General features: G+C 42.9%; 1 protein-coding gene across 1 annotated transcript in view; it reads right to left on the bottom strand.

The window, feature by feature from the left end:
* F12 (coagulation factor XII) overlaps positions 1-23,754 on the bottom strand; it is a 32,901-nt gene extending 9,147 nt beyond the window's left edge. Inside the window, exons 1-11 of the mRNA XM_069971301.1 lie at positions 23,650-23,754; positions 17,411-17,459; positions 15,390-15,489; positions 14,859-14,929; positions 11,816-11,923; positions 10,786-10,917; positions 9,302-9,406; positions 9,054-9,228; positions 5,108-5,205; positions 2,997-3,300; positions 1,752-1,888 (exon numbers count right to left, since the gene is read on the bottom strand). Coding sequence (XP_069827402.1) covers positions 1,752-1,888; positions 2,997-3,300; positions 5,108-5,205; positions 9,054-9,228; positions 9,302-9,406; positions 10,786-10,917; positions 11,816-11,923; positions 14,859-14,929; positions 15,390-15,489; positions 17,411-17,459; positions 23,650-23,709 — 1,339 coding nt within the window. The 5' untranslated portion in view covers positions 23,710-23,754. The remainder of the gene's footprint in view (positions 1-1,751; positions 1,889-2,996; positions 3,301-5,107; positions 5,206-9,053; positions 9,229-9,301; positions 9,407-10,785; positions 10,918-11,815; positions 11,924-14,858; positions 14,930-15,389; positions 15,490-17,410; positions 17,460-23,649) is intronic.
* Positions 23,755-24,169: the final 415 nt, after the last annotated feature.

The raw sequence follows: 24,169 nt of genomic DNA, 5'->3' as shown, positions 1-24,169 counted from the left end.
GGTTACGGGCAACGTGCGGTGGTTACGGGTAATCTGGGGAGGGGTTAGGGGTAATTTGGGAGTAAACTGCAATTATTACTATAATAAAAAGTGTGTGTTTTATTTTTTTGTATGTTTGTCACTTTTTGTACTTTACATATTCATTTTCACTGTATTACTATGATTACTGTGATATTTTCTATCTCAGTAATCATAGTTCAGTGACAGAGACCAAATTGGTCTCTGTCACTTTAAATTTTCAGAGTTGGCTGGTTGTGAAGCGCATGCGCACTTCATAACCAGCCAGGACGTCGAGGAGGAAGGAGCTCCGTCGATCCGGTGAGTATATGGGGAAGGGGGGGGTGACTGGGGGACGGGGGTGACAGGGGGGGTGGGGGGCGACTTGGGGGGTGGGGGGACATCACTTTTTATCCCCTGCCACCAATCATTCATGGTGACAGGGGATAAAAAGTGCCGGGAGCACATGGCACAAGCGATCAGCGGTATATAGTATATACCGCTGATCGCTTGTACCGGGACCCCACAGGGGGGTCCCCGATGACTGCCCCATGCTCTCCGCTACCTCCGGTGGTGGAGAGCATGGGGCTTTCATTCATTTTAACCTTTTAATCGCTGTGAACCGACGTTAGTCGGTTCACAGCGATAGCGGCGGCCATCTTGGAAATGATGGCCGCCGGGGGAGGGGGGTTAGTTATCGGGGCACTAGGGGGGGCTGATCTGAGGTCTGGGGGATACTTATTTCATCTCCCCCCGCCGTAGATTCACGGCGGGGGGAGATGAAAGGTGGCGGCGGCACCGGTACTCTCATTTACCGACGGTCGCCGCTATAACGTTAATAGCGGCGATCGTCGGTAAGGGGGGGGGCCGGGACGGACCTCACACACTGCCCCAACCCCTCAGCTACCTCCGGTAGCCGGGGGGATGGGGTGGGGGCCGTCCCGGCCCCGCAGCCTTATTCTCTGCCATCGCCGTAAAAAGCTGATGGCAGCAGAATAAGGCCCATTAGTGACCGCCGTAGAAAGCCGTATCGGCGGTCACTAAGGGGTTAAAGTTATTATGGTGACAATGTTTACAGAGTGTTTCTTTTATGTTTACTGTTTAATAAAAGGCTGCTGTGGCCAGTATTTCCAAATGTCACTCAGCGTTGTGTCCTTATTGGGAAAAGGGGAGTATTAAGGTAAGGGTTTTTACTAGATGTGATGGGTCAACTCCTTACCCCGAAATCGGCCTTACCCAGGTCATGTGTGATCATTCTCCTAATCATTTAGGTTAGGGGATTCAGCCAAATTAGTTGTGTAAGATAAAGTACACACCTATGCAATCATATGTTGGTAGTGGCATGACTTCTGGAACTTTAACGAGAATGTACCATCAGGTAAATTGCTTTTTTTTTTTTTTTTTACTGTAGCCGCTTGGCATCGGCACGGGGATCCCAGTGTGGTGGTCCTTTTTTTGAAACCCAATTCCTGTGCTCGGCGACGGTCTTTTCCCGAGCATCAGCCTGGCTCAGAATACTCGGGGCAGGCCTGCAGGGACCACACCCACTCTGTGAGTGCTCTGAGCCAGGCTGGTACTCGGCCGAGTGTGGGAACTGGGCAGCATTTCAAAAAAAGGATTAATGCGCTGGCTATGAGCAGCTAAGTTACCATTGCTTCAAACTTAGCACTATCATAGGAATCCACCTTTGCTACAGGTCAGTTTGTAACATTACTCTTACACCCCTTTCTGCAACCACCCTTCGCCTATCATACCTATGTCGTGCTGAAATGTGTCATCAGAATAGGCTTCATGAAGAATGTATTTCTGTACTGGGAAGATGACAGTCCGCTGGTCTGAAATGTTAAACAAACTCTGTCCTAGCACCACAGTGATATCTTTCACATTTGGTCTGTAAAAAATGGCAGCAAACAATATGTCAGTATATACATCACTGGGACTCCTTTTCTCTGCACCAGCACCTATACACACTAACCGCGCATCTTGGGTTATTTTTCCCCTTTCTGTGGGTGGCGGTACCAACAGTCCGGGTGGGTCAATAGCCACTCAGGACTACCGTGACAAGAGCCCAAAGGAACCCACAAAACCTAGCAGGTCACCAACCATTTAGGGATTACAGCCAGCCACAACATAAAGCAGATACCACGACACGTTTGGGTTCAGAGAACGTTGACGAAACCAAAAAGTTCAGCAAATTCGCTCAACATTACTCGTGATCACAACTGGTCTCAGGAGTGAGACCCAGTGCAATCTTTTGACATGTTTGATTTACAGCACCCACAGAAGCAATGCATAAACGGAAATGAGCTGGCTAACCCTGGGATCTTGCCATGCTGCGGAACACCCCTCAGTTGCATAATAATAATCTCATATCTCAGTGCTAGAAAGGACTCCATGCATTTTAAATGCAGAAATGCAAAAATGCATCATGCTTGGCCAATTTAAAGGAGAAGTCCGGCAAAATTTTTTATTTAAGTATTCTATTGCCCCCCAAAAGTTATACAAATTACCAATATCTACTTATTATGGGAAATGCTTATGCAGTTCTTTTTTCCCTGCACTTACTACTGCATCAAGGCTTCACTTCCTGGATAAAATGGTGATGTCACGACCCGACTGCCAGAGCTGTGCAGGCTGGGCGTGCTGGAGTGGATGATGGCAGGGGGACACTGAGGGGCACAGGGCACTGGAGGGGCACTGAGCATCCCTCTGCCATCATCCTCTCCAGCAGCCACAGCTTGCACAGGTCTGGGAGTCGGGTCGTGACATCACCATTTTATCCAGGAAGTGAAGCCTTGATGCAGTAGTAAGTGCAGGGAAAAAAGCACTTTATAAGCATTTCCCGTAATAAGTGTATATTGGTGATTTGTATAACTTTTGGGGGGCAATAAAATACTTTAATAAAAATTTTCGCCAGACTTCTCATTTAACAATAAATCATAGCATAAGTATGTGTTTGTCAGCAAAATACCTAAATGTACACAAGTTGTAGATCTCACCTACGATCCAAACAGTGAGATGCAGTTAAAACCCAGCAGGAAGAGAGGACGGTCCCTCCACAAAAGCTGTTCCCAATATAGATAGCAGCCATGTAAGGATGAGATGCAGGAAGTGCCACCAATCCACCCACAATACGTGGTGTTATAGATGGACTTTTCCGAAATGTCACTCCACAGTCTGCTGGAATGGTTCGTGCGGGATCCTTGTTAACTCCTGAAGTGCCAGGAGCATCAGAATTATTGACAGATGCCACATGCTGTGTGGTAGGCTTTGGTGCAGAAGTTCGGGGAGATAATGTACTAGCTGCAAAGACACAAACGTCATCATTTGGTGAAGAGACACACCACTCTGCAGGAAACACTATGTACAGCTGTTAAGATAACCATTTTTAACTGCTTTTGTCAATGAATTATTTGGGTGGACTTCTACCAAGAATATAATGGCTAATGTCATCATTCCTTTCTTTTATGATGCAATAGTTCAGTGTCCTTTCGTGTATCTTATGTCATAAATGTTGGTTCATAAAAATGTTGTGCAATTTTGGCAACAATATTTTGCTTTTCATGATGCGTCAGCAAGAGGGGGAGCAGATATTAGGAACAATGACAATAGGCAGGCTGAGACCTGTGATCGTACACCAGTCATGGTTATGGTCACACTAGGACTAGGTCTTCCACAGCATTATTGCACACTCCATGGTACTCACTGGCACAGTGAGAGGGGGGCTAAATAGGTGATACAGATGGTATCACACCATACCCTGTTCAGCCTTTGGTATGTGGGCTCTCCCTGATGTGTCCAACTTCCTCCCACAGACTCTCTCTATATACACCACTTTCGACTCTTCTCCTATTCTCCATCTGAAGGACGGGACTAGGATGAATAAATAGGATGAAATAGGTTCTTGGCAGGAACTGTTCATCCCCAAGCGATCCTGGGTTTAGACCTCAGAAGCAGACTACACTAGATTCCACATGTCCTCCCAGCCTTGGAGGCAGGCTTAGACTAAACTAGTTTCTCTGGGCTTAGGGCCCGTTCACACAGCGAAAAAAACAGGTGGAAATTTCATGCGGAATCCCCGTTGTGGACTCTGTGGCGCCGATTCCACTAGGAATTTTCACCTGTTTTTCACAGTGTGAACAGGCCCTTACAGCATGCTCCCCCCCACTATAGAATGTTTCCTATGCAAGTGTATAGGAATATGTGAGGGGCATTGGTTAACTCCTTACTTTACCAGTTATTGTATAATTGTAATCACACAATTCAGCAGTACAAGGCAATGTAAAGCAATGCAAAAGCATTACTAAAGTAAGATTAATAAAATACAAAAACAAGGCACATATATAAAACAAGGTACAATCAAATGTCATGCAGAATACAGGGTTTATCTTATCAATCTATCCGTCTATCTATCTATCTATCTATCCAGTTCTCCATCTCCTATCTATCTTGCTGCCATGCATCTCAAGTAAGGGCAGCGCTAACAGCACAGTATATTTATAGTCTATTTTTGTAATGTTTTTGACTGTAAATCTGGTAAAATGTACAAATTATTTACCTATGTTATATTAGTATTACCCTTTAAGCCCAGAGGAGGGGTAACTCTCCAGCTATGGCTCCCTTAAGGTTTCCTCCACAGGGGGTTTTTCCTCACCTAAGTGCTGGAGGGTGACTCTTTCTGAGTCAGGGGTCTGCCTTTTATACCAGTGTCATGTGATTTTGAATAAAATTGTGACCATTTGATACCAGATTACAATGTGTTGTGTCTTTATTTTGTGTCCTTTGGTTTCATTTATTTTGCTTATGACATGTGCCTGCCAAAGAAATACCTCATTTGTTTCATATTTGGAACAGGACCATGCAGTATATGGTGTTATTTATCACTGTATAACTAGGCAAATGAGGAATTAAGATGTACGGGAAAGCTGAATGAGATGAATGCAAACATGGCAAAAATGGCCAACAAATTAGCACACCTAAACTTCAGTTCAGAAAAGTCATGTCATTATATGTAGCACTAGGTCACATGGATAGAAAAGACATACACTATTGTCTACTCTACGGTATATACCACAAATACTAGACAAGTTTGCCCTTTCGCCTCATGTACCTGGTAACTGGTGGCAGGGTGGAATAAGACAATGTTCCCAGGAGACTCTTTCTTCGTTCATTGTGAAACACCAAGGTTGTGTATCTCCATCTGGGTTCCTGAGTATTGAAAAAACATAATACTATTAGAATAGTGTTTCACGTCTTCATGTGCCAGCCAACACACTTGTACTATGCTGGTTACTAGAATATGAGCCAGTGTCAGGTATGCCTTAAGTCATCAAATACCCTTTATTGAGTTTTTTAATGTATTTGGGGATTATAATTGTCATAGCCTATCCATATAATCGAAAAACACAGCAGACAGCTCTCCATAGTGTAGATGGACTTATAATTATGCCTATCACAGATCAAAAATAGGGAAGATCTCACCTAGCATAGTTGTGCAAAGATGAGGCACAACACTCTGCAGCGTGTGAAGACAATGAAAGTCAAAGACCACAACTGTTCCTGTATCTCTGACTCCAAAGGGTAAATGCAAGCTGGGATTCCATTACAATTAATGCAATGTATTTTTTCATTTAATAACGGATGGTGTTATATCCTACAACTAAAACAATGCTGGACTGTAAATTAATTATAAATTAAATTAAAAAAATAAATTGTAAATTAAAACATTGTTTCAGTTGTAGGATATATGTTTTTTATACGTATGAATATAGGTATATTACACTAAGGCTGCATTCACAGGTTGGGATGCCTGTAACAGACTTCTCCCCCCGCCTGGGCAGCATCTGTACAGATATGCGCCTCGCTGTGATGACAGCGCCGTGCGGCTGATTACAGCACGGCGCATATCTGCACAGTTACCCTGCTCCCAGCATCTAATTACAGATGCTGCCCGGGCAGGGGGAGAAGGTTTGAATAACTGATTGGGGATACATGGGACTTGCTGGTAATGTCCAGCACTAATGGAGTATTGATATAATGTTGTATTATGCAATTGTGATTTTTGTACTGTTTTCCAGTTTTTTTAAATAATTATGCAGTGTCCCAGAACAGCCCTTCTTATGCTCACACTTTTATTATAACCAGTTCTGTTCTGGAAAGCTATGGTCCACTGCAAACTGCGTGTATTGTGTCACCCCTGCAGTATTCAGGTCTGCTATTTCATTAATTTATTGCGTGTATATTCAGGTATCAGTGCCTAATGGTATTATGTCGCCTCCCAGTGTTCAAGTATGGTACTTCTCATGTATATTTCTCTGTATATGCCTAATGGTGTGTGATGCAATGGCTGGATGTCACGTGACTGTGCCCTGCTTCCATGGTAACTCCAATGGTCATCGAGCTTTGGCTGGGGTTTACCATGTGACTTCCTGTTCTACCTCAGTCTATTCCCTGCCCCATAGGGAATAGGTTGGGTGTTTGTCCTCTCTCCCAGCTAAGAGAGAGGCCTGCGTGTGCTCTGCTGCTCCAGTCCACTGGCTGTGTTCCTGTCTCAAGTCTCAAGATTCTCATCTGGGTGTTGATTCTTCAGTTCCTCTCATCATCATCTTCTCTAATAATCAACAGCAAGTATTTCATTCAAGTCTCATTCCACCCAGCATCTCAACTTAAAGGGGTTGTCCAGCAAATTTTTTTTTTCTTTTAAATCAACTGGTATCAGAAAGTTAAATAGATTTGTAATTTACTTCTATTTAAAAATCTCAAGTCTTCCCATACTTATACACTGTTGTATGTCCTGCAGGAAATGTTGTTTGTTTACATTCAGAAACAGTGCTCTCTGCTGACATCTCTGGCGGAGTCAGGAACTGTCCTGAGCAGGAGAGGTTTTCTATGGGCACTTGCTGCTGCTCTAGACAGTTCCTGACTCCGCCAGAGATGTCAGTAGAGAGCACTGTTTCTGAATGTAAACAAACACCACTTCCTGCAAGATATATAGTAGCTTATAAGGATGGGAAGACTTGAGAATTCATCTTGTTTGTATATTACCCTCAGTGTTTCTTGTTTGCAGAGGAACTACAATCACCATAATATCTAGCACAAGTCATAATTGGAAAAAAAAAAAAAAGTTCACTGATGGGATGTGAACCCTGGTCAGTGTGCATGGTAAACCTGTCACTTACCACTGCACCATAGTGGGAAGCTGATGAAGCAAGAGGGAAATAGTCTATAAAATAGATCTAATTCTGAATAAATAAATAAAAAAGGGATGGTGAACCAGGTGGTGATGATTTCTATTTGAAAGAAAAAAACACAGAAATAAGATGTGCAGAAGTCATCTGTGGCTGTTTCTGCTGCTGCCAAGAGTGCTCCCCCCAGCTGCTTCAGCTCTATGTACATGAAGGTTTCCCCTGTGTGTGGGGAGGGGGGGAGGGGGAGTTAGGACGGCAGAGGAGATGATTTATGTGTCAGGGAACAGTGTTGTGTCACACAGAAATCATCTCCCCTGTCCTGACCTCCTCCCCTCCCCCCAGCTGCTTCAGCTCTATGTACATGAAGGTTTCCCCTGACGGCTTCTCTGTGTGTGGGGAGGGGGGGAGGGGGGGAGGGGGGGTTAGGACGGCAGAGGAGATGATTTGTGTGTCAGGGAACAGTGTTGTCACAGAACGAACTGCAGCAGCACACACAGCATTCTCCCCTCTCAGGATGACTCAGACTCACTCTGGGGATGAGGAGACACTGCCTGTGCTGCTGCTGAGAGTGTGATCTGCTGGGACCTGCCTGACAGAAATCAAGCCCCTCCGTCTTCACAGGTCCCCCTCACGCTTGATCTGCACAGGCTACTGTGTAGCCAATCAGGCTCAAGTACTCTGCAGCCAATAAGAAGAGGGAGAGGCTGGCACAGGCGCAGAAGAGCTCAGTGCAGCTGACGTCACCGAACCAGAAGCAGAGACAGGAGAAGCTTCCGGTCCGGAGAATGACAGGAAGACAGAAGATCTGAAGCAAGCAAGTCACGTGACCGGCCCAGCGATCTCCCAGAGCAGACATCTAATGACAGGTAAGTATATTAGAGAAGGGTTAACCTTGGTTAACCCTTTCCTAATACAAAAAATCATTTTTCCCTGGACAACCCCTTTAAGTTTCACTACTACTCACATCATTCAGCACGCTACTCTCACAGCCTATTGCAGCATCACCCATTTCTCTGCTTTATTCAAGATTGCCTTATTCCCGGTTGCATCCGGAGAGACTGTTGCTACTAGTTACCACCGTTACAATAAATATACAACTACCGTTGTTTCTAAACCTTGGCATTGGTGTGATAATTGGTGCCCTTACTAAGGACAACGAAGAATCGCATTCCCAGTATTCCCGCATGGTCAGGAGCCCGGTTTCCAGCTGTATCACCCTCGTGCCTACACCGTGACCACATTATCCTACAGCTGCCCCGGTTCCTGCCTGTTAGCACCATCTATACTGCTGAGTGGCCCCTAGGGGCCAGGGCATAGCAATTATGTTTGTGTTTTTAATTACGTAAATCTAGTGTGACGTAATGATGTTAATTTAAGGGCAGGAGTACACGATGATGTCATCACTGTGAAGACTGAAGACTATATATGGAACAAGTGGAGCACCAGAAGTCTGACCTGACAGTGATAATTGTGGGATTCCTGTGGGTTTACTTGGATAGTGACTATGGGGGAGATTTATCAAACTGGTGTAAAATAGATTTGTCTTAGTTGCCCCTAGCAACCAATCAAATCCCATCTTTCATTCCTCACAGATTCTTTGAAAAATGAAAGGTGGAATCTGATTGGTTGCTAGGGGCAACTAGGACAATACTACTTTATATCAGTTTGACAAATCTCTCGCTATGTTTGAATAAACATGCACTTTTCATAGCCTTCACTTTTTATGGGACTAGAAAGCCATAGCCATTAATATTGGAATAACACATTGAATTAGAAAAGAATGGTAAGGCGTCTTCCCTATGGATTATTTGTAAGTGTAAATGTACAATAACAACAATGCCATAGTGTAAAATATGCTTCTAGTATTACCTGCAGTACGAGTGAGGTCCTAGGCCATGTCTCTCCGCATGCTTTCCACTGTACCGTGAAACCTCATGTTCTATGATGTCAGAATCCCAGTTTAAACAGGACGTTCCTGTTACAGTGACATTCGCTGTACCCCTGTAGCTGGTGCCATTGCCTTGGTAGCAAGTCTCTTTCTGATCTTAAATAAACATTATCATTTTCAAGGAAAGTTACAGGCAAAAATGTAACTACGTTTGTTTATTAAAACTTACTTATTTCACAGTACTTTCCTAAAAATCCATCGGCACAGCCACAGACCTTGTCTTCTTTGTGTTTCATGCAGTGGCCCCCATTGAGGCATGGGTTGTGAGAACATTCTGAAAATCAAAAGCAGCAGAACACCTTAAAACCTCAAAATTTTAGTACCAAATTGTTGTATACATTTTAGAGTAAAACGGTGGCCTTTTTTGGGGTCATAATGTGCCAATTACATTATGAGATAACAAGTAGCGAAGAAATAATCTATGACGTGTAAAGCACTGTTGCCTTGCAGCACTGGGGTGTGGGGTTCAAATCCAACATCAGCATGGACTTTATATGTTCTCCCTGTGTTAATGTGAGTGTCCACTGGCTGCCCTGGTCCATCCCATACTTGAACTAAGTTAGATGCAGTGCAAATTAAACTGTAAGGCTAGGTTCACACAGTTTTTTCTGTCAGTATTTTTATCCAAAACCAGGAGTGGGTTGAAAACACAGAAAGGGTGCAAATCTTTACATTACGGCCCATTACATGTCCGATTTTTGTTTTAGACAGATTGGTAAATCTAAGCCTATGTTTTTTCTCTGTTGGTTCCATTCCAGCTTTTGGCTAACATACCAAAATACTACTGTATGTGTGAAGATAGCCTAGACCTTCAAGGGGTTATCCGGCTCTCACACATTTTTAATATGTTGCTGCCATATAAGAAAACATAACAAACACGTTATGCTACCTCTCCACACTCCCCCTGGTGTTCCGATGTGGTTATCGGTCTCCCCTTCTTTCTGTAGCCAATGTTAGTTCTAAGGTGAGCTCCTCTGGGAAATGACAGCCCGCTCAGCCAATGACTGGCTGAGATGATCCAGCGCCACAGTCAGTGATTGGCTGAGTGGGCTGTCACTCCCCAGGCAAGCTCGTCTTGAATGTAATGGTGGCTACAGGCAGGATTGATGAGAACAATAAGCAGCTCTGGACAATGCTGGTGCCTTACCAGTGGATTACAAGGCATAAATATCTCACCATAGAACATAGCCTGCTCACTCAGGGTAAGCCAAATTGCCATAGATGGTGCACTAAATCAGCTGAAATAACCATCCTCTGTAAATACCAAAGAAGAAAATGCTGCAGCACTCACCTAGATTCCTGCCTGCATTTTAATAAAGACTAAGACCTGTATTAGTGAGTGCTATAGTGTTTTATTATTTGGAAATGTAATACATATGCTACAGAGAACTAGATCTCACTTTTGAAAAGAAAAACAGTACAGACAGAGGCTATGTACCCACAATGTCTTTTTTTAGATGAAAAAATGTGAGTTTCTTGATAATGTGAATCCCCAATATCTAATAATGCAGATTAGTTTTCATGGCAACATTTCCTTCTTTTATTTTACATATTTTTTTCTTTACATTCTTTTTCTCTTACCATGCAAATTTCCACCCGCCTCATTATGGCCATATGGGTATATTTGTTAATTTGTGTATGTTTCCAACTCACGTTTCCCAGTAATTTTCCTGCACATTTTTCCGCTCTCATGGCAGGTGCATTCTTCCAAAACTGGGGGTATGTACCTCAGCCACCTGTCCCTGGGTTCAAAGTATGCTTGCAGTTTTTTATCAAAGCACTTGTCTAGAGGATACAGAAAGCATTATCAGGCTCAAAATGGCAGCAGTTTTTATTGGACAGTCATCATTTACAGGAAATAACGCCTGTAATAAGAACACCCCATGGGCTTTTAGGGCTAATTTGCATATCAATTAAAAGGGTTAAAAAAAGTGATTTTCTGTCACTTTTCCGCACTTATAGAAGTCTATGGAAGGTAAAATGACTAATATATATATTTTTTTTTTCAATTATTATTATTTATTTATTTTTTTTTTTAAGAACAACAAATGCAGCATGCAGGGATTTTGCTAAACTGCCAAGGAACACAAAAATGCCAAAACGGCCTAAAGAAATGCCAAACACATAAACGCCATGTGGGCTGTCATATTTCCCTATTCCCTTACATCTGGCGGCAGCATTTTTGAGCCAAAAAAATATTGGTGGGGGTTTTTTGCATGATTTTTAGCAAAAATACTAAGGGGGAGATTTATCAAACATGGTGTAAAGTGAAACTGGCTCAGTTGCCCCTAGCAACCAATCAGATTCCACCTTTCTTTCCTCACAGACTCTTTGGAAAATGAAAGGTGGAATCTGATTGGTTGCTAGGGGCAACTGAGCCAATTTCACTTTACATACACCTTGTTTTTAATAAATATCCCCCTTAGTGAGTATCCACCCAAAAGGGGTTTTCCAGGCTAATACCCTGGGTTTTTTTTTCAACAATAAGTGCAATTTCTTCTTCATGGAAAAATAAGACGTCCCCTGAAAATAAGACATAGCGCATCTTTAGAAGCATCTTTAGGGTCAGAAACCCTACACAGCCATGGCCTTAGACTATACACCAAAACCTGCTGACAGGCTTGCTTTAAGGATAAAGCTTAATTTTACCATCTAAGATATTGAAAGGCATATTTAACCTTACCTTTCTTGCAATCCTTGCCTGTGTATGCTTCATTGCATTTACAGTGATATCCCCTTAAAGTGCTTTCACACACGCCTCTTGGCTCACATGGGTTGTCCTCACAATGATCTGTAAAAATGAATAATGATATATGTTTGAATGATATATGTATAATACATTAAAGCATTAAATGCTTCATAGGTTTTTTCGAAAGTAACACTCAGCCTTTTATTATCATGTCATGTTATGTCATTATAAATTCTGTGCTTATTAATTTTTTATTATAGCTGCATAGCAGATCGAGCTCCATTTTTGTGATATACAGTTTCTAATCTCTAGCAAAGACATGGATTTAAAATGTAACATGCTGCTTGCAGCCACCACTAGAGGGAGCTTACTGTGTTATACTGAGTACACTATAATATAACCGTAGTATACTTTTTCTGTGGTAGCCAGCATCAGCAACCAGAAACTCAGGGGATAGCTACCAGATTAGTCCAACATTTAAATATATATATCAATCACTCAATTGCCCCCATTGACCTGTCTCCCTTTTTAAATGCACTGAGATATAGTTTGGTATATGGTTGTATGGTTTTGCTGCTACAGTATATAAGATGATTATATGGTCATTGTATAATGTATCCCTTTCCTCAAAGCCTTTGATATGTTCAGACCCCAGTCAGTTACCAAAACGGGCTGGGAGAAGCATTCGGACTTGTCTGCTTCGCTGCAGGAAATGGGCTCCATAAACTTACAATGGAACCTCTCTCCTGTAGCAAGACAGAGATCACAGCGAGACAGAAAGATAAGTGCTAAGCTATGTGCTTCTCCCAGCCCTAAAGATGGCTGGGGGCCTGAATACCCAGGATGATAAAAAGACTGATTCTTAACGTAGCAGGCACATTTTAAGGCCATATCAATGTTTTTATGTTTGTACCATGTCAGTTCTGTATGCAGAAAGCAGTGCTCTAGATCAGTAGCAGAACTCATTAGACATTAAAGCTTCTATCAGACACAAGTTATATGGGCTGTAAAAACAAAACAGGCCCAAAAACTGCCATCATTTTTTATTGCTTTTTGACAGTATTTCTGGCATTTTCTAACCTGAGGCTATGGTGTCACGGCCGCCGCCGCGGCCCGTGTTCCGGGCAGGGACCCGGCGCTGCTGCTAGTTCGTCCCCTGGGGGCGCCTCACCTCTCCTCCACTCCTGTCTCCGTCTGTGCCGGCCGGCGCGCGGCCCCGCCACCTAGGGCGCGCGCGCGCCGGCTGTCTCAGATTTAAAGGGCCAGTCCGCCCTTAATTGGTTAATTGCACCTATCACTCCCTATAAATTCCAGCATGCCCTGTCCCTTGTGTTGGAGCCTCTACATGCTTCCCATAGCGTTTGGCCCAGCTCCCTGTTGTTCCTGATTCCTGTCCGCTACCTAGTCCCTAGTCCTTGTTCCTGATTCCTGTCCGCTACCTGGTCCCTAGTCCTTGTTCCTGGTTCCTGCTCCCCTGTCACTTCATTGCGCCTGTGTTCAGCCTGTCACCTGCGGTTACGCCTACAGACCTCTGCCAGCACCATCTCCTGCCTACTGCTCCTGCCACGCCTCGCCTGCCGTCACTAGCAACCAAGCCAGGGGTAGCAACCTGGGGGTCGCCTGCCGCAGCAAGTCCATCCCGCCTTGCGGCGGGCTCTGGTGAAAACCAGCGGCCCCTTAGACTCCGCTCCCTGGTGAGGTTAGTGCCATCGCTGGTGACGGTCCAGTGGATCCACTACTCCAGGCGTTACATATGGTCACACATAGCCTCATAGACGGCAAGGTAACGTATATTTTCGTAATAATCACGTTGTACAATGGCCGTGGTTTTATGAAAATATACGTTACCTTGCTGTCTATGGGATCTCAGCCAGAGCGTATACACATAGTATACGCTCCAGCCGGGATCACTAGCGGCACCGCAAACAACTGACATGTCAGTTTTCTGCGCCCGCTATTCATTGAATATCGGCCGCAGAAAACCCCTTCAGTGCACACTATGGAGCGAGCGGCTCCGGCTGCTCGCTCTATTGTGTGCTCTGGGGAGTTCTCATGTGGGCGTGCACAGATGCGCCCGCATCAGAATTCTGCGGCGCTAAAGATCATCCGGACAGTACAGGGATGATCTTTTCTGAGACCGGCTGTTCCGTGACCCAGCCGGGCCACGGAACGGCCGGTCTCATACAGCATCTGAACATGGCCTTAGTATGTAATAGTATAGGCATTATTTTTATTTGTTTTTTTTTGTCCCCTGCATTTTTTTTTCATAATGAGTTACATGATTCAAGGGTTTCTATTAAAGAATTAGGAGAAAAACAGCTGCAAAAATATACACATGGGGGGATATTTATCAAATTAATTGCGCCTGTTTTTAGTCTAATATATCTAGTTTGCACTCAAAATAAATCTAATATGAATTTATGAAGCTTTTTTAGACAAGACTATCCAAATTAGATGCAACTTTTTGAATTAGATTTTTTGTTGTTAATTAGATCAAAAGTGCGCCAGAATTCTTTTTTAGCTAAATTTATTAACTGCGCAAGTTTTTAAAACTTCGCATATATTGGCGCATCGCTACGTCTGCTCCGAACCAGGTAAATTTTATAGACTAATTAAAAGACCATTATTTTTTTAACACATTTACTATGCTATTAGACAATTTACATAAATTTGACTAAACACATTAGATTGGAAATTATGCCAAAACATCTTTGACAAAATCGTGTCTTTAGATTTGTTAGTAAATATCCCCCATGGTGCTTTTTTCTGTCATTTTTCCCCACCTATAAAAGTCTTTTTAATGGTGTGTGGGTTTTTTTGTGCAAATATTTCTAAAAAGTTTTCCAGGCTAATAATATTAAGGAATCTGTATTTATTAAAGCACAGCTGCACATAGGTATTAAAAACATCTTTTAAACCATATCATAATAACAAAGATAATATAATCATATTTGGGAGAGAGGCTTTGCAGAGTGTAGGTTGTACAATTACCTTACAGCTCATAATCAGAAGAAAATCAAAGATATAGTCACAGTACCTGTCACTTTGTGACCTTCCACACAGTAGGACCAAAGCTTGTCGATATCATAATTCCTTGTGAGGGAGCACCTGTGGGAACAATACAGCAGTGATTCATAAGGTATGGCAGGAAGAAATAGCAAGATTAAATAGCAAGTTTACCAGGCAAACAAATAGTTGTCAGTCATTAGTAGAATACTGTAGCTCCTTATGACAATTAGTGAGATTCTGAAATATTGGGACCCGAACTCTGTGAATTTTACTGTATATCATTTTTAGTGTCTGAGACACTAAAGTTTGAAAAAAAAGTAGACAGCCCCATTCATTATGTAAAAAAAAATTATAAATGGTATTGACGTAGCCAGAAATGTCCAGAATATTATATACAGTATATATATATATATATATATATATATATATATATATATATATATACACACACACACCCCTTTGTGTAAGCCTTATTGGTTGCACAAAGAAATTTTAAGGCAACTAGGCACAGAGAAACAAAAAAGGCAAGCCTAATATCACAATTAGAACCGATCCCTACCATGGTCTGGGTCCATGTTTTCCTTTTCTGATACAAGCGTGGTGCTGCATGCGGGCATGGTAAAAGGGGAAATAACACAACTGTCCGCTCTCTGTTAGAACTGAAGATTACATAAGAGGATACTGTTATCATTCTTACAGAAATGGTACACAAATACACAGTAATGTACAAAAGTAGGTTAGAAGACTTTAACCTGCTGTTAAATTCTGCATTTTATTGATATGAAAATAAGGCGGTTGGGTGCACTGAGGGCGGGACTACAGCCCTCAGTTCTGTGATCTGCTGTCTCCACATGAATATTAAGATAGATCTTCACTGCACTATTCATCTGTCGTTGAGCGGTGCAGTGATGCTATAGTACTGCCCCCCATTGCACTCAACTACCTAATAGCATATTAATACAATGCAGGATTAAAAGGGGTATTCCCCCCAAGAGCTAAATAAATAAAATGCTCCCAAACCTAGCTAGTCTTACTCCATATGTCCCCCTGAGAATTTTGAGCCATCTCCCGTCTTTCTAGCGGCTTCTGTTCCATAGTTACAAGTTTTTTGAAAAGCCGAACTATATCCAACATGGCGCTGGCCAGAAAACTACGGTACATCTCCCATCATGCATTGCACCTCCCTGATTAGTCCATGATGTAGCAGAGCTGAGTGAGTGACATAATGCAGTTGAGTGAGTTGCATAGCAGAGCTGTAATAGTGACATAGCAGTGTCATAGCAGTAATAGTGACATAGCAGAGCTGTAATAGTGAGTCACTATTACAGCACTGCTATGTCACTATTACAACTCTATGTCACTATTACAGCACTGCTATGTCACTATAGAGTTGTAATAGTGACATAGCAGAGGTGTGCGAGCTTAGTGAAGGGGGAGGGCGCAGGTGGTGGTGTTGGGGTGTGCCGCTGATCGGTTGAGATGCGGGCCGGGGAGGGGGGCGTTCTCGTCGCGAGATGCAGAGTGTTGGGGGGGGGGGCAGACCGCAGGTGAGTGTGTGGGGGGGGGGCGCTTCAATCGGGTGAGATGCGGGGGGCGGGCAGCTGAGTGAATGGGAAGCCGCAAGACGCGCTGCGGGGGGTGGCAGTGGGTGAGATGAGGGGATGTGGGGGGCCGCAGGTGAGCCGCGATTCACGCGGGGGGAGCTGAGTTGCGGGCAGCAGGTGAGATGGGGAAACAGTGGGCGGCGGGTGAGAAGCGCGGAACGCGGCCGCCCGCCAGGTGAGATGGGGCCACCGGTGAGGTGAGTGAGCTCGTGCAGAACTACAACTCCCAGCATGCACGGAAAGAAGGCTGAGCATGCTGGGAGCTCTAGTTTTGCAAGGGGTTGTTGCCGGGCGGGTTGCTGCACTCACTACTGCCGGCAGGGGGATTGAGAATGGAGAGTGGCTGCAGCCTGTACTTAGGGGGGGCCTCCGGGAGATCGCATGGGGGGGCTGTACTCACAGGAGTGGCCGCCGGGGGAGCTACGAGGGGGATACAGGGCGGGTGAGCTCCGGGGCAAGGGAGTGCACACAGAGGGGGAAGGGGGGGCTGCTGTCAGAGAGGGAGACAGTGAACAGCAGCAGCTGTCACTGTCTGTGTTCTCCCCATCTTCAGTGTGCCGGGTTAGAAGCGCTAACCCAGCTCATTAAAGAGACTGAGGACACGTGATGCCGTCTCAGAGGGTGAGGGCCAGGAGCAGGAAGCGTGTCGGGTTGGACTGAGAGTTGATGATTCTATGCATTCCGTGGGGGTGAATGCATCTAGATAGCAGCAAAACTGTGCAGAATCCATAATTACTTTATATTGGAAAGATGAAAAGCTACGGGTGGGCAACGTATTAATGCAAAAATAATTTTGGGGGGAATACCCCTTTAATACCAATGGTGCTGAGGATGAAGGTAAGAGAATTACCAATCATTTTTAGCTTCTTCTGCTCTATGGGAACAGAACAGCAGGTTAGAGTCTTTTAACCTAATGTTACTTTCCCTTTAAAACAAAAAAAAAATAATAATAATAATAGTAGAAAAATGTTGTTACCTAATCCAGGTGGTGGTGGTGGTGGTGGTTTCGGCCTTTCTTTCTGCCTCTAAAACAATAAATGTGTTTGTATTAATGTACACACACAAAGCTGCTAGTGATCAGTGATGTAATTTATGGCAGATTTTACAGTAGCATATAACCTCATGTGTAAATGTACGCTAATACATAGGGCCCCAAATATTAAATTTATTCAAATATAGGGGAAGATTTACAGTAGCAAGCAGTCTTAAGGCCCTATTACACGATTAGCGGCCCGTTACAGCCAATAATCGTCTTGTGTGATAGAAGACAATGATCAGCCGACATGCACGATGTCAGCTGATCGTTGTCTTAAAACATGTTGAGAAATAAACGATCAGGATAGCAGCAGACCGCCACTACCTTCTATGGGCTGCCTGGACGATTCAGCGATCACCCAGGCAGCTCCCCATGGCCCCCCGGCTCTTACCCACTCGTTGCCGGCACGTGTAATAGCGCTGGCAGCTAGCGGGGAACAAAGAGCAAGAGCGCTGACCTGACAGGTTGGCGCTCGCTTGCTCCCTCTAGTCGCCCCATGTAATAGGGACTTTACAGTAAGAATGTTTTTGTTGTCACAGCTCAGCTTTTATTTACCCAGAGCTCATTCATATTAGAAAGCTAAGCTGTGATTATGTCTACTGTAAGACTTCTTGATAAGTCTCCCCTATAAGTATATTTAGTAACAGCACAGTACAGCAATGACTGGAACAGCAATGGGAAACAAAACAGCACCACAATGGGCTAATCTTTTCTTAAGAGTGAATCCCTATCTTTCTGCCCCTTTGGGGCCTTTTACATGGGCTGTGTTGCTAGAAACGCTCCTTTGACCAATAAATGGCCTGTGTAAAGTGTCGGCGATTGGCGAGAAAACACCTGATCCTCGACATTGCATCTTTTGGGCCGTGTTAAAATATATTGCCCTGGAAACTGTTAAACTCTTTCTGTCCTGTCCTCAAGGATTGAAGGTAGTGCTTAAACTGGGTAATTTATGGTGGATATGGATTGTGTATGCACTTATTTCTATAAGCTGCAGGTTTACTTATGATTTTCAATGGATTGGGGGGGGGGGTGCATCTCAGGTTTTGCCTCAGGCAGCAGAAAACCTAGAATTGGCCCTGATCTTGGCCACACATCTTCCTATGTAAACAGGAAATGTGCGGCTGATAGCAATATATTTAAATGGCCACATGAATGACGCAGGGATCATTTAGTGTAAACTGACCATTAGGTCATTGGACTACTATAGTTACATTGACAATATCTCATCTGAGTCTCAAAAATAGCTTAAAAAACATTTTAATAGCTTAATTTTTTTTTATCATTTTCATGTCCCCATAACTTAAAGTCACTGGCCTTTCAACAAACGTTAAGGATAAGTTGTCTTGTACATGCACATAAGGAGTACCACTATTCATGGCTGTCTAGGCGCTGTCTGTCGCTTCTTACTGCTGCCACTCAGTAAAGGTTTATCTATAAACAAAAAACTATTAATTTATTTTAAATAAGTTAATACTACAAAGTAAAATGATGTATATTAAAAAATAAATAAATAAAAATTGTTAGACTGTGGAGCACCCATTTAGAGCAAATGTAACATCAGTACATTGGCTTTACATATGGATAGAATGGTGCCGGCACAGGGAAGCCGATGCCGTGGTGCTTTTCTTTGAACCAAGACTTGGTTCCCACGTGCCCGGGAATAGAACAGGGGGCTGTCGTTCAAAGAAGAGGACCGCGGCACTGGCTTCCCCGCATTGACACCGTTCTATCCATATGCAAAGCTTAAAGCGAATGTACTGATGGTACATTCTCTTTAACCTTATAAGAGGGAAAAACACTTTTGTGGTCTCAAGCTTTCAGACATGGCCCGCAATTACGGTTCCACAATTACAGACAAATTTATATCCCATTGGTTTCTATGTGCCTATTCACACATGCACAAATTTTGTGGATGTGTGATCTGTGCCGCAGGGAAAAAAGTACATGTCCTAGTGCGGACCAAAATTGTGGCATGGACACACCAATAGAAGTCTATGGGATCTGTATTTGTTGCGGATATTGCACACATTACCACCATAATGTCCACAAAAAATATGGATCCTCAATTCTAGCTAGTGTCATCTTTTTGACCATTACTGCTTTTTTACAAACAGTTCCCAATTTTTACAGATCCACAAAAAATACAGATGATACTTCTGATGCACTACGGATAAACTTTTGCGGTTGTAAATAGAAAGATGTAAACTCAAACTATGTATACTGAAGTGTGATTGGGGCCTTAGGCTAGGTTCATACTGCGGTTTTGCTGTTCGTTAATTGTATACATTAAAAGGAAAGAATACAAAACAGATGGTAAAAATGGATGCAGTTGTATGCCATACTATAGAATCTGTTTTCCATTGATTTACATTATTTAACAAAAAAATGTAATGTTTCTTTTTTACTTACACAAATATGTGACCGTGTTTTTCTGTACATTAAAATTAAACATAGTGAAATGGATGGGAAAATGCAGTGTAAAACCAGCCTTATAGTCCAGCAAGAAGCTTAGAACCTCATTCTCGAGATCATACACTTAACTGTATCCTCTGGATAATAAGTCTTAATGGTGGGACAACCCTGCACCTCAGACCTCAAACACAGGACTAAAAAACTTTCACCCCCTTGTTATTTGTCATCATGTTTTAGTTAACCATTAAACAGTATCAACAACTGAGTGCCCTTAGTTTTTACCTTTATAACCAGGCCGGTAATCAAAGGCCAGTCTGACCGGCCGGCATTTGATTACGGGTGGCGGAAGAAGTTGGATGTAGCCCTAGGGAGTCTGGGAAAACATGAATAAAGACTGACTCGCTAGGACTGCATCCTACTTCTTCGGCCACCGGTATTCAAGTGCTGCATGCTCGAACTCGTGCAGCATTAAAGGGGAAACAATCAGGTCCAGAATCATTGTAAAGCTGTTAAACATTGCAAATACATGATTGCACACACTACCTAAATATATAACTTTTCCCTCTTTCCCTACTCGCTGTGCCCTGAAATTACATACTTTGGTAATGTCTGTAAGTAAGGGAGAACTAGTAATTTGGGTGGTCCATCTCTTCAAGGCCTGCTTCCCTATGACACTGCAAGTATACAGCGCTGTAATCACACCTAGAGAGGTATGACTACATGGCTGGACAAGCCCAACGACCGTGACTAGTTTGGAGAGACAGACCACCCAAATGACTAGTTTGCTCTAATTTACATACGATGTGGGAGATTATTAATGTATGTTTTCGGGGCGCAGCGGGCATTGACAGAGGGAAAAGTTTGGGCATTGTGTGCAATCATGTATTTGCAATGTCTAACAGCTTTACAGCTATTTTTGACATGATTGGTTCCCTTTAAAACTGGGAAATTGGGCTTTATGTCAATTAGCAAAAAAATACTCACAGGCATGACTTAAAAAGACACTTTCAGTGTATACAAATGTTGTTTGAGCAGAGGTGTTGGAACAGCCCTAGTTTAGGTGTTCTTGTCCCTTATTAATTCTACATTCGGCTATTCCGCTGGTGTATATACAAATTGACAACTGGGTGTTACCATATTCCTTGTCAATAAAGCTTGCCCATACACAGTAAGGGGGCTGACTGGACAATGTCTGAGTGTGTGGGAAAAAATTGTCATTTAGGGTGTGTTCACACGTACAGGATCTGCATAAGATTTGAAGTTGCAGATTCAAAGCAAATCTACAGCTCCAAATCTGCACCATCAAATCTGCTGCAGTTCCTGTACATGTGAACGCACCCTTGCGTGCACTGACAGGTTTTCTGCAGCCGCTGTTCAGTGAATAGCGGCTGCAGGAAACTGACATGTCAGTTTACTATGGCACCGCTAGGGATCCCGGCGAAGTGTATACTATGTGTATATGTGGCTGGGATTCCTTAGAAGGCAGCACTACATAAGTTCCGTAGTAATCACGGCTGTTGTTCCAACGGCCGTGATTATTACGAAATTTACATAGTGTGAACATAGCCTGAAGAAGGAATACAAGTATTTACCAAACTAGACATGGCCATAGAACTAACAGCTCCTCTCTAATCATTGTATACAGATAATTAATGCAGCTTACCAATGTATTCTGCATTTCAGTCACACACTATTTCCAATATCTCTGCTTGGTAAAGTGTCTGGATTTAAGGCAGTATAAGGACAAGTTCACATCATGTTTGTAATGGAAAGACATGGTGTATACCAGGGGAATCTATAATCTAATGTCCATATACATCAACAGTGAAACCCTAATGCTAACTTGAATTTTTATTTAATTGGATTCAGTGACAGTCATACATAATTATACAGTGATTGAGCCGCATGTCTGTGGTATACAGTCAGATAGTATTGCAAAACTGGCTATGGAAAGCCTTAGAAATATAAATATTTGCCTGATATTTTATGTCGGCAGTGATTGTCCAGTGTGTAAGACATACTGTATGTGTCAGATTTTGGCCTAACTACTACTCTGTACAAACCTGTTCACACTCCTACCTGGTGGTTGTTCTGCTTAGAGAATCTTGTACTTTAGAAATCTTGCACATACCTTTCCAACAGGTTAGACCAAGTGATTCACAAAGTTAGGGTCAGACTTTTTATATTCATATGGCATCTGCCAGCAATTTTTAGCAATTTTTCCTTGTGGCTGATTTTTTTTTATAATAGGGTGTGTTCTGATGTGTTGCAAATACATTACAAATGTCAAAAGTGAATGCAACATTTCTTACAACAAAGTAATGATGACCAGCCTATTTTACTAAAGGGTTTTTCAAAAATTACATATAGATTGTACCATTTTTAACCGCCTAAAAAAGGGTTAAAGGTTTACAAAGAAATAAATAGCCTATCCACTACATAGTGCTTAGATCAGCAGGGGCCAGACTCCCCCACCACAAGCACTGCCGCCTTTTCAATGTTTACCTGCACTCATCCTTTCCATTGCTGTACTATTAGTAACAGTGTTGCTCTATTCACCTGAATGGAAGGTTGCACCACTGCTACTAAAAGTATGGTGATGAAAACTTTATATAAATTAATAGTACAAGAAAATATAAGAAACTTGTTCTATATGAGAAAAAAAAAGTCTTTCTCCTCTTATCAGGATAGCTCCTTCCCCCAACAAGTAAATTATTTCACTCTAAACAACTCAACTCCCTCATGAGAGAGGAGATGGGCTATCTGCTCACTGAAGGATCAGTTTACATGTTGTCTATAGAGGTCAATGGAGAGCAGGATGGCTAGAAAGGGCCAGATGCAAAGAGACAGCAGAGATACTGTAGGAGTATATAATAAGTAACAGATCCCAGCCTAGTGCTTTTTTTCACAGCTTAGACTGCTCAGCACTGCTGTATAATATTCTCCATTCTGCTGCTGCATCTTAGGGTGTGCCGTAGAGATATAATGAAGCAGGATCCCATCTTCTGCAATGTCTCCAACCACTATCTTGAGGGCTACTGAAAACCGGTGAAAAATGCCTGATACAAGTATACAAAACATATAACTATATTGGCCAGAAATAGTGCTAATACTTTAGTACACACAGGACAGCTTATCCTGAAACAACAAGTATGCTTTAATGTAAATTTAAAACCAGTAGTCTATTGTATCACACTGTACAAGCCCTAGAATAACTCTGTGTATGTTTCGTGCCTATATTTAGACAGCACTTTCCTTTTTGCTGCCATAGTTTTGCATCAACAATAGATTATTTAAGTGATTGCTTAACCTCATATTTCAGTGTCTATGACATAGAACAATAAGCTGTTGTTTATGTGTGTTTCCTCCAACTAGTATAACAAGTTGTATGTGTGTTTAGCTAGCAGTGTCCTCTAATCATAAGCACCATTGTTAAATATACTCGGAAACGTGAGATAAAATTGCCATCGAGGTGTCAGTATCCAAGCTGTCTAACATTTCTAGAGACCAAGGAACTTGACAAACCTGCTTGCCCAGGTTCCTATAGTTAGGGAAAGACGTACAGTTACTCTAAATGTGCTTCAGCATAGCTTAAATGTTTCAGACCTCTGAGCGGTCCCCCTTAAATGTCAGTGAGCACATGCTGGGCGGCTATCAGGAATAGTGGAGCGACGTGACTTCACTCCATAATCACCTGTATCTCTATGGCATGCACAAAACCTGACAATTTCTTAGCTCAGGTGGCACCACTGGTAGAAGGTACTTACGGGTCTGGCTGGTACAGTTTCCAGTAAAATAAGAAAGAAGAGCACAGAGGGAAGCTTCATGGTGTCTATACGAAATGTTACTAAGCTCAAAAAGGAAAGGCAAAGGTTAGGGGATTGCACAGGAGATAGAAAGGCCATTGCCCTTTAACCTCTGATCTCCACAGAGGGATTGTTTGTTCTCAATGTCATCTCTCATGCAACCATCCAATACTAAAGAACTGAGTAGAGTTATATGATATATATATCTATGTAAGATTTTTTTTGTCTCCTTTGTGCATGCTTAGTGAAGCAAAGGGCCTCTGCCAGCCAAACCCCTGTTAAAGCGACTCTGTACCCACAATCTGACCCCCCAAACTGCTTGTACTGTCAGATAGCTGCTTTTAATCCAAGATCTGTCCTGGGGTCTATTCGGCAGGTGATGCAGTTATTGTCCTAGAAAACAACTTTTAAACTTGCAGCCCTGTGTGAAATTGGCGTGGTCTAGATTACCCATGCCCTAGGATTGCGACACCCATCTGTC

The sequence above is a fragment of the Dendropsophus ebraccatus genome, chromosome 1, assembly GCF_027789765.1.
Source record: "Dendropsophus ebraccatus isolate aDenEbr1 chromosome 1, aDenEbr1.pat, whole genome shotgun sequence".
Taxonomy (NCBI): domain Eukaryota; kingdom Metazoa; phylum Chordata; class Amphibia; order Anura; family Hylidae; genus Dendropsophus; species Dendropsophus ebraccatus.
The sequence above is the reverse complement of the archived record's forward strand: the minus strand, read 5'-3'. Positions and strand labels throughout refer to the sequence as shown.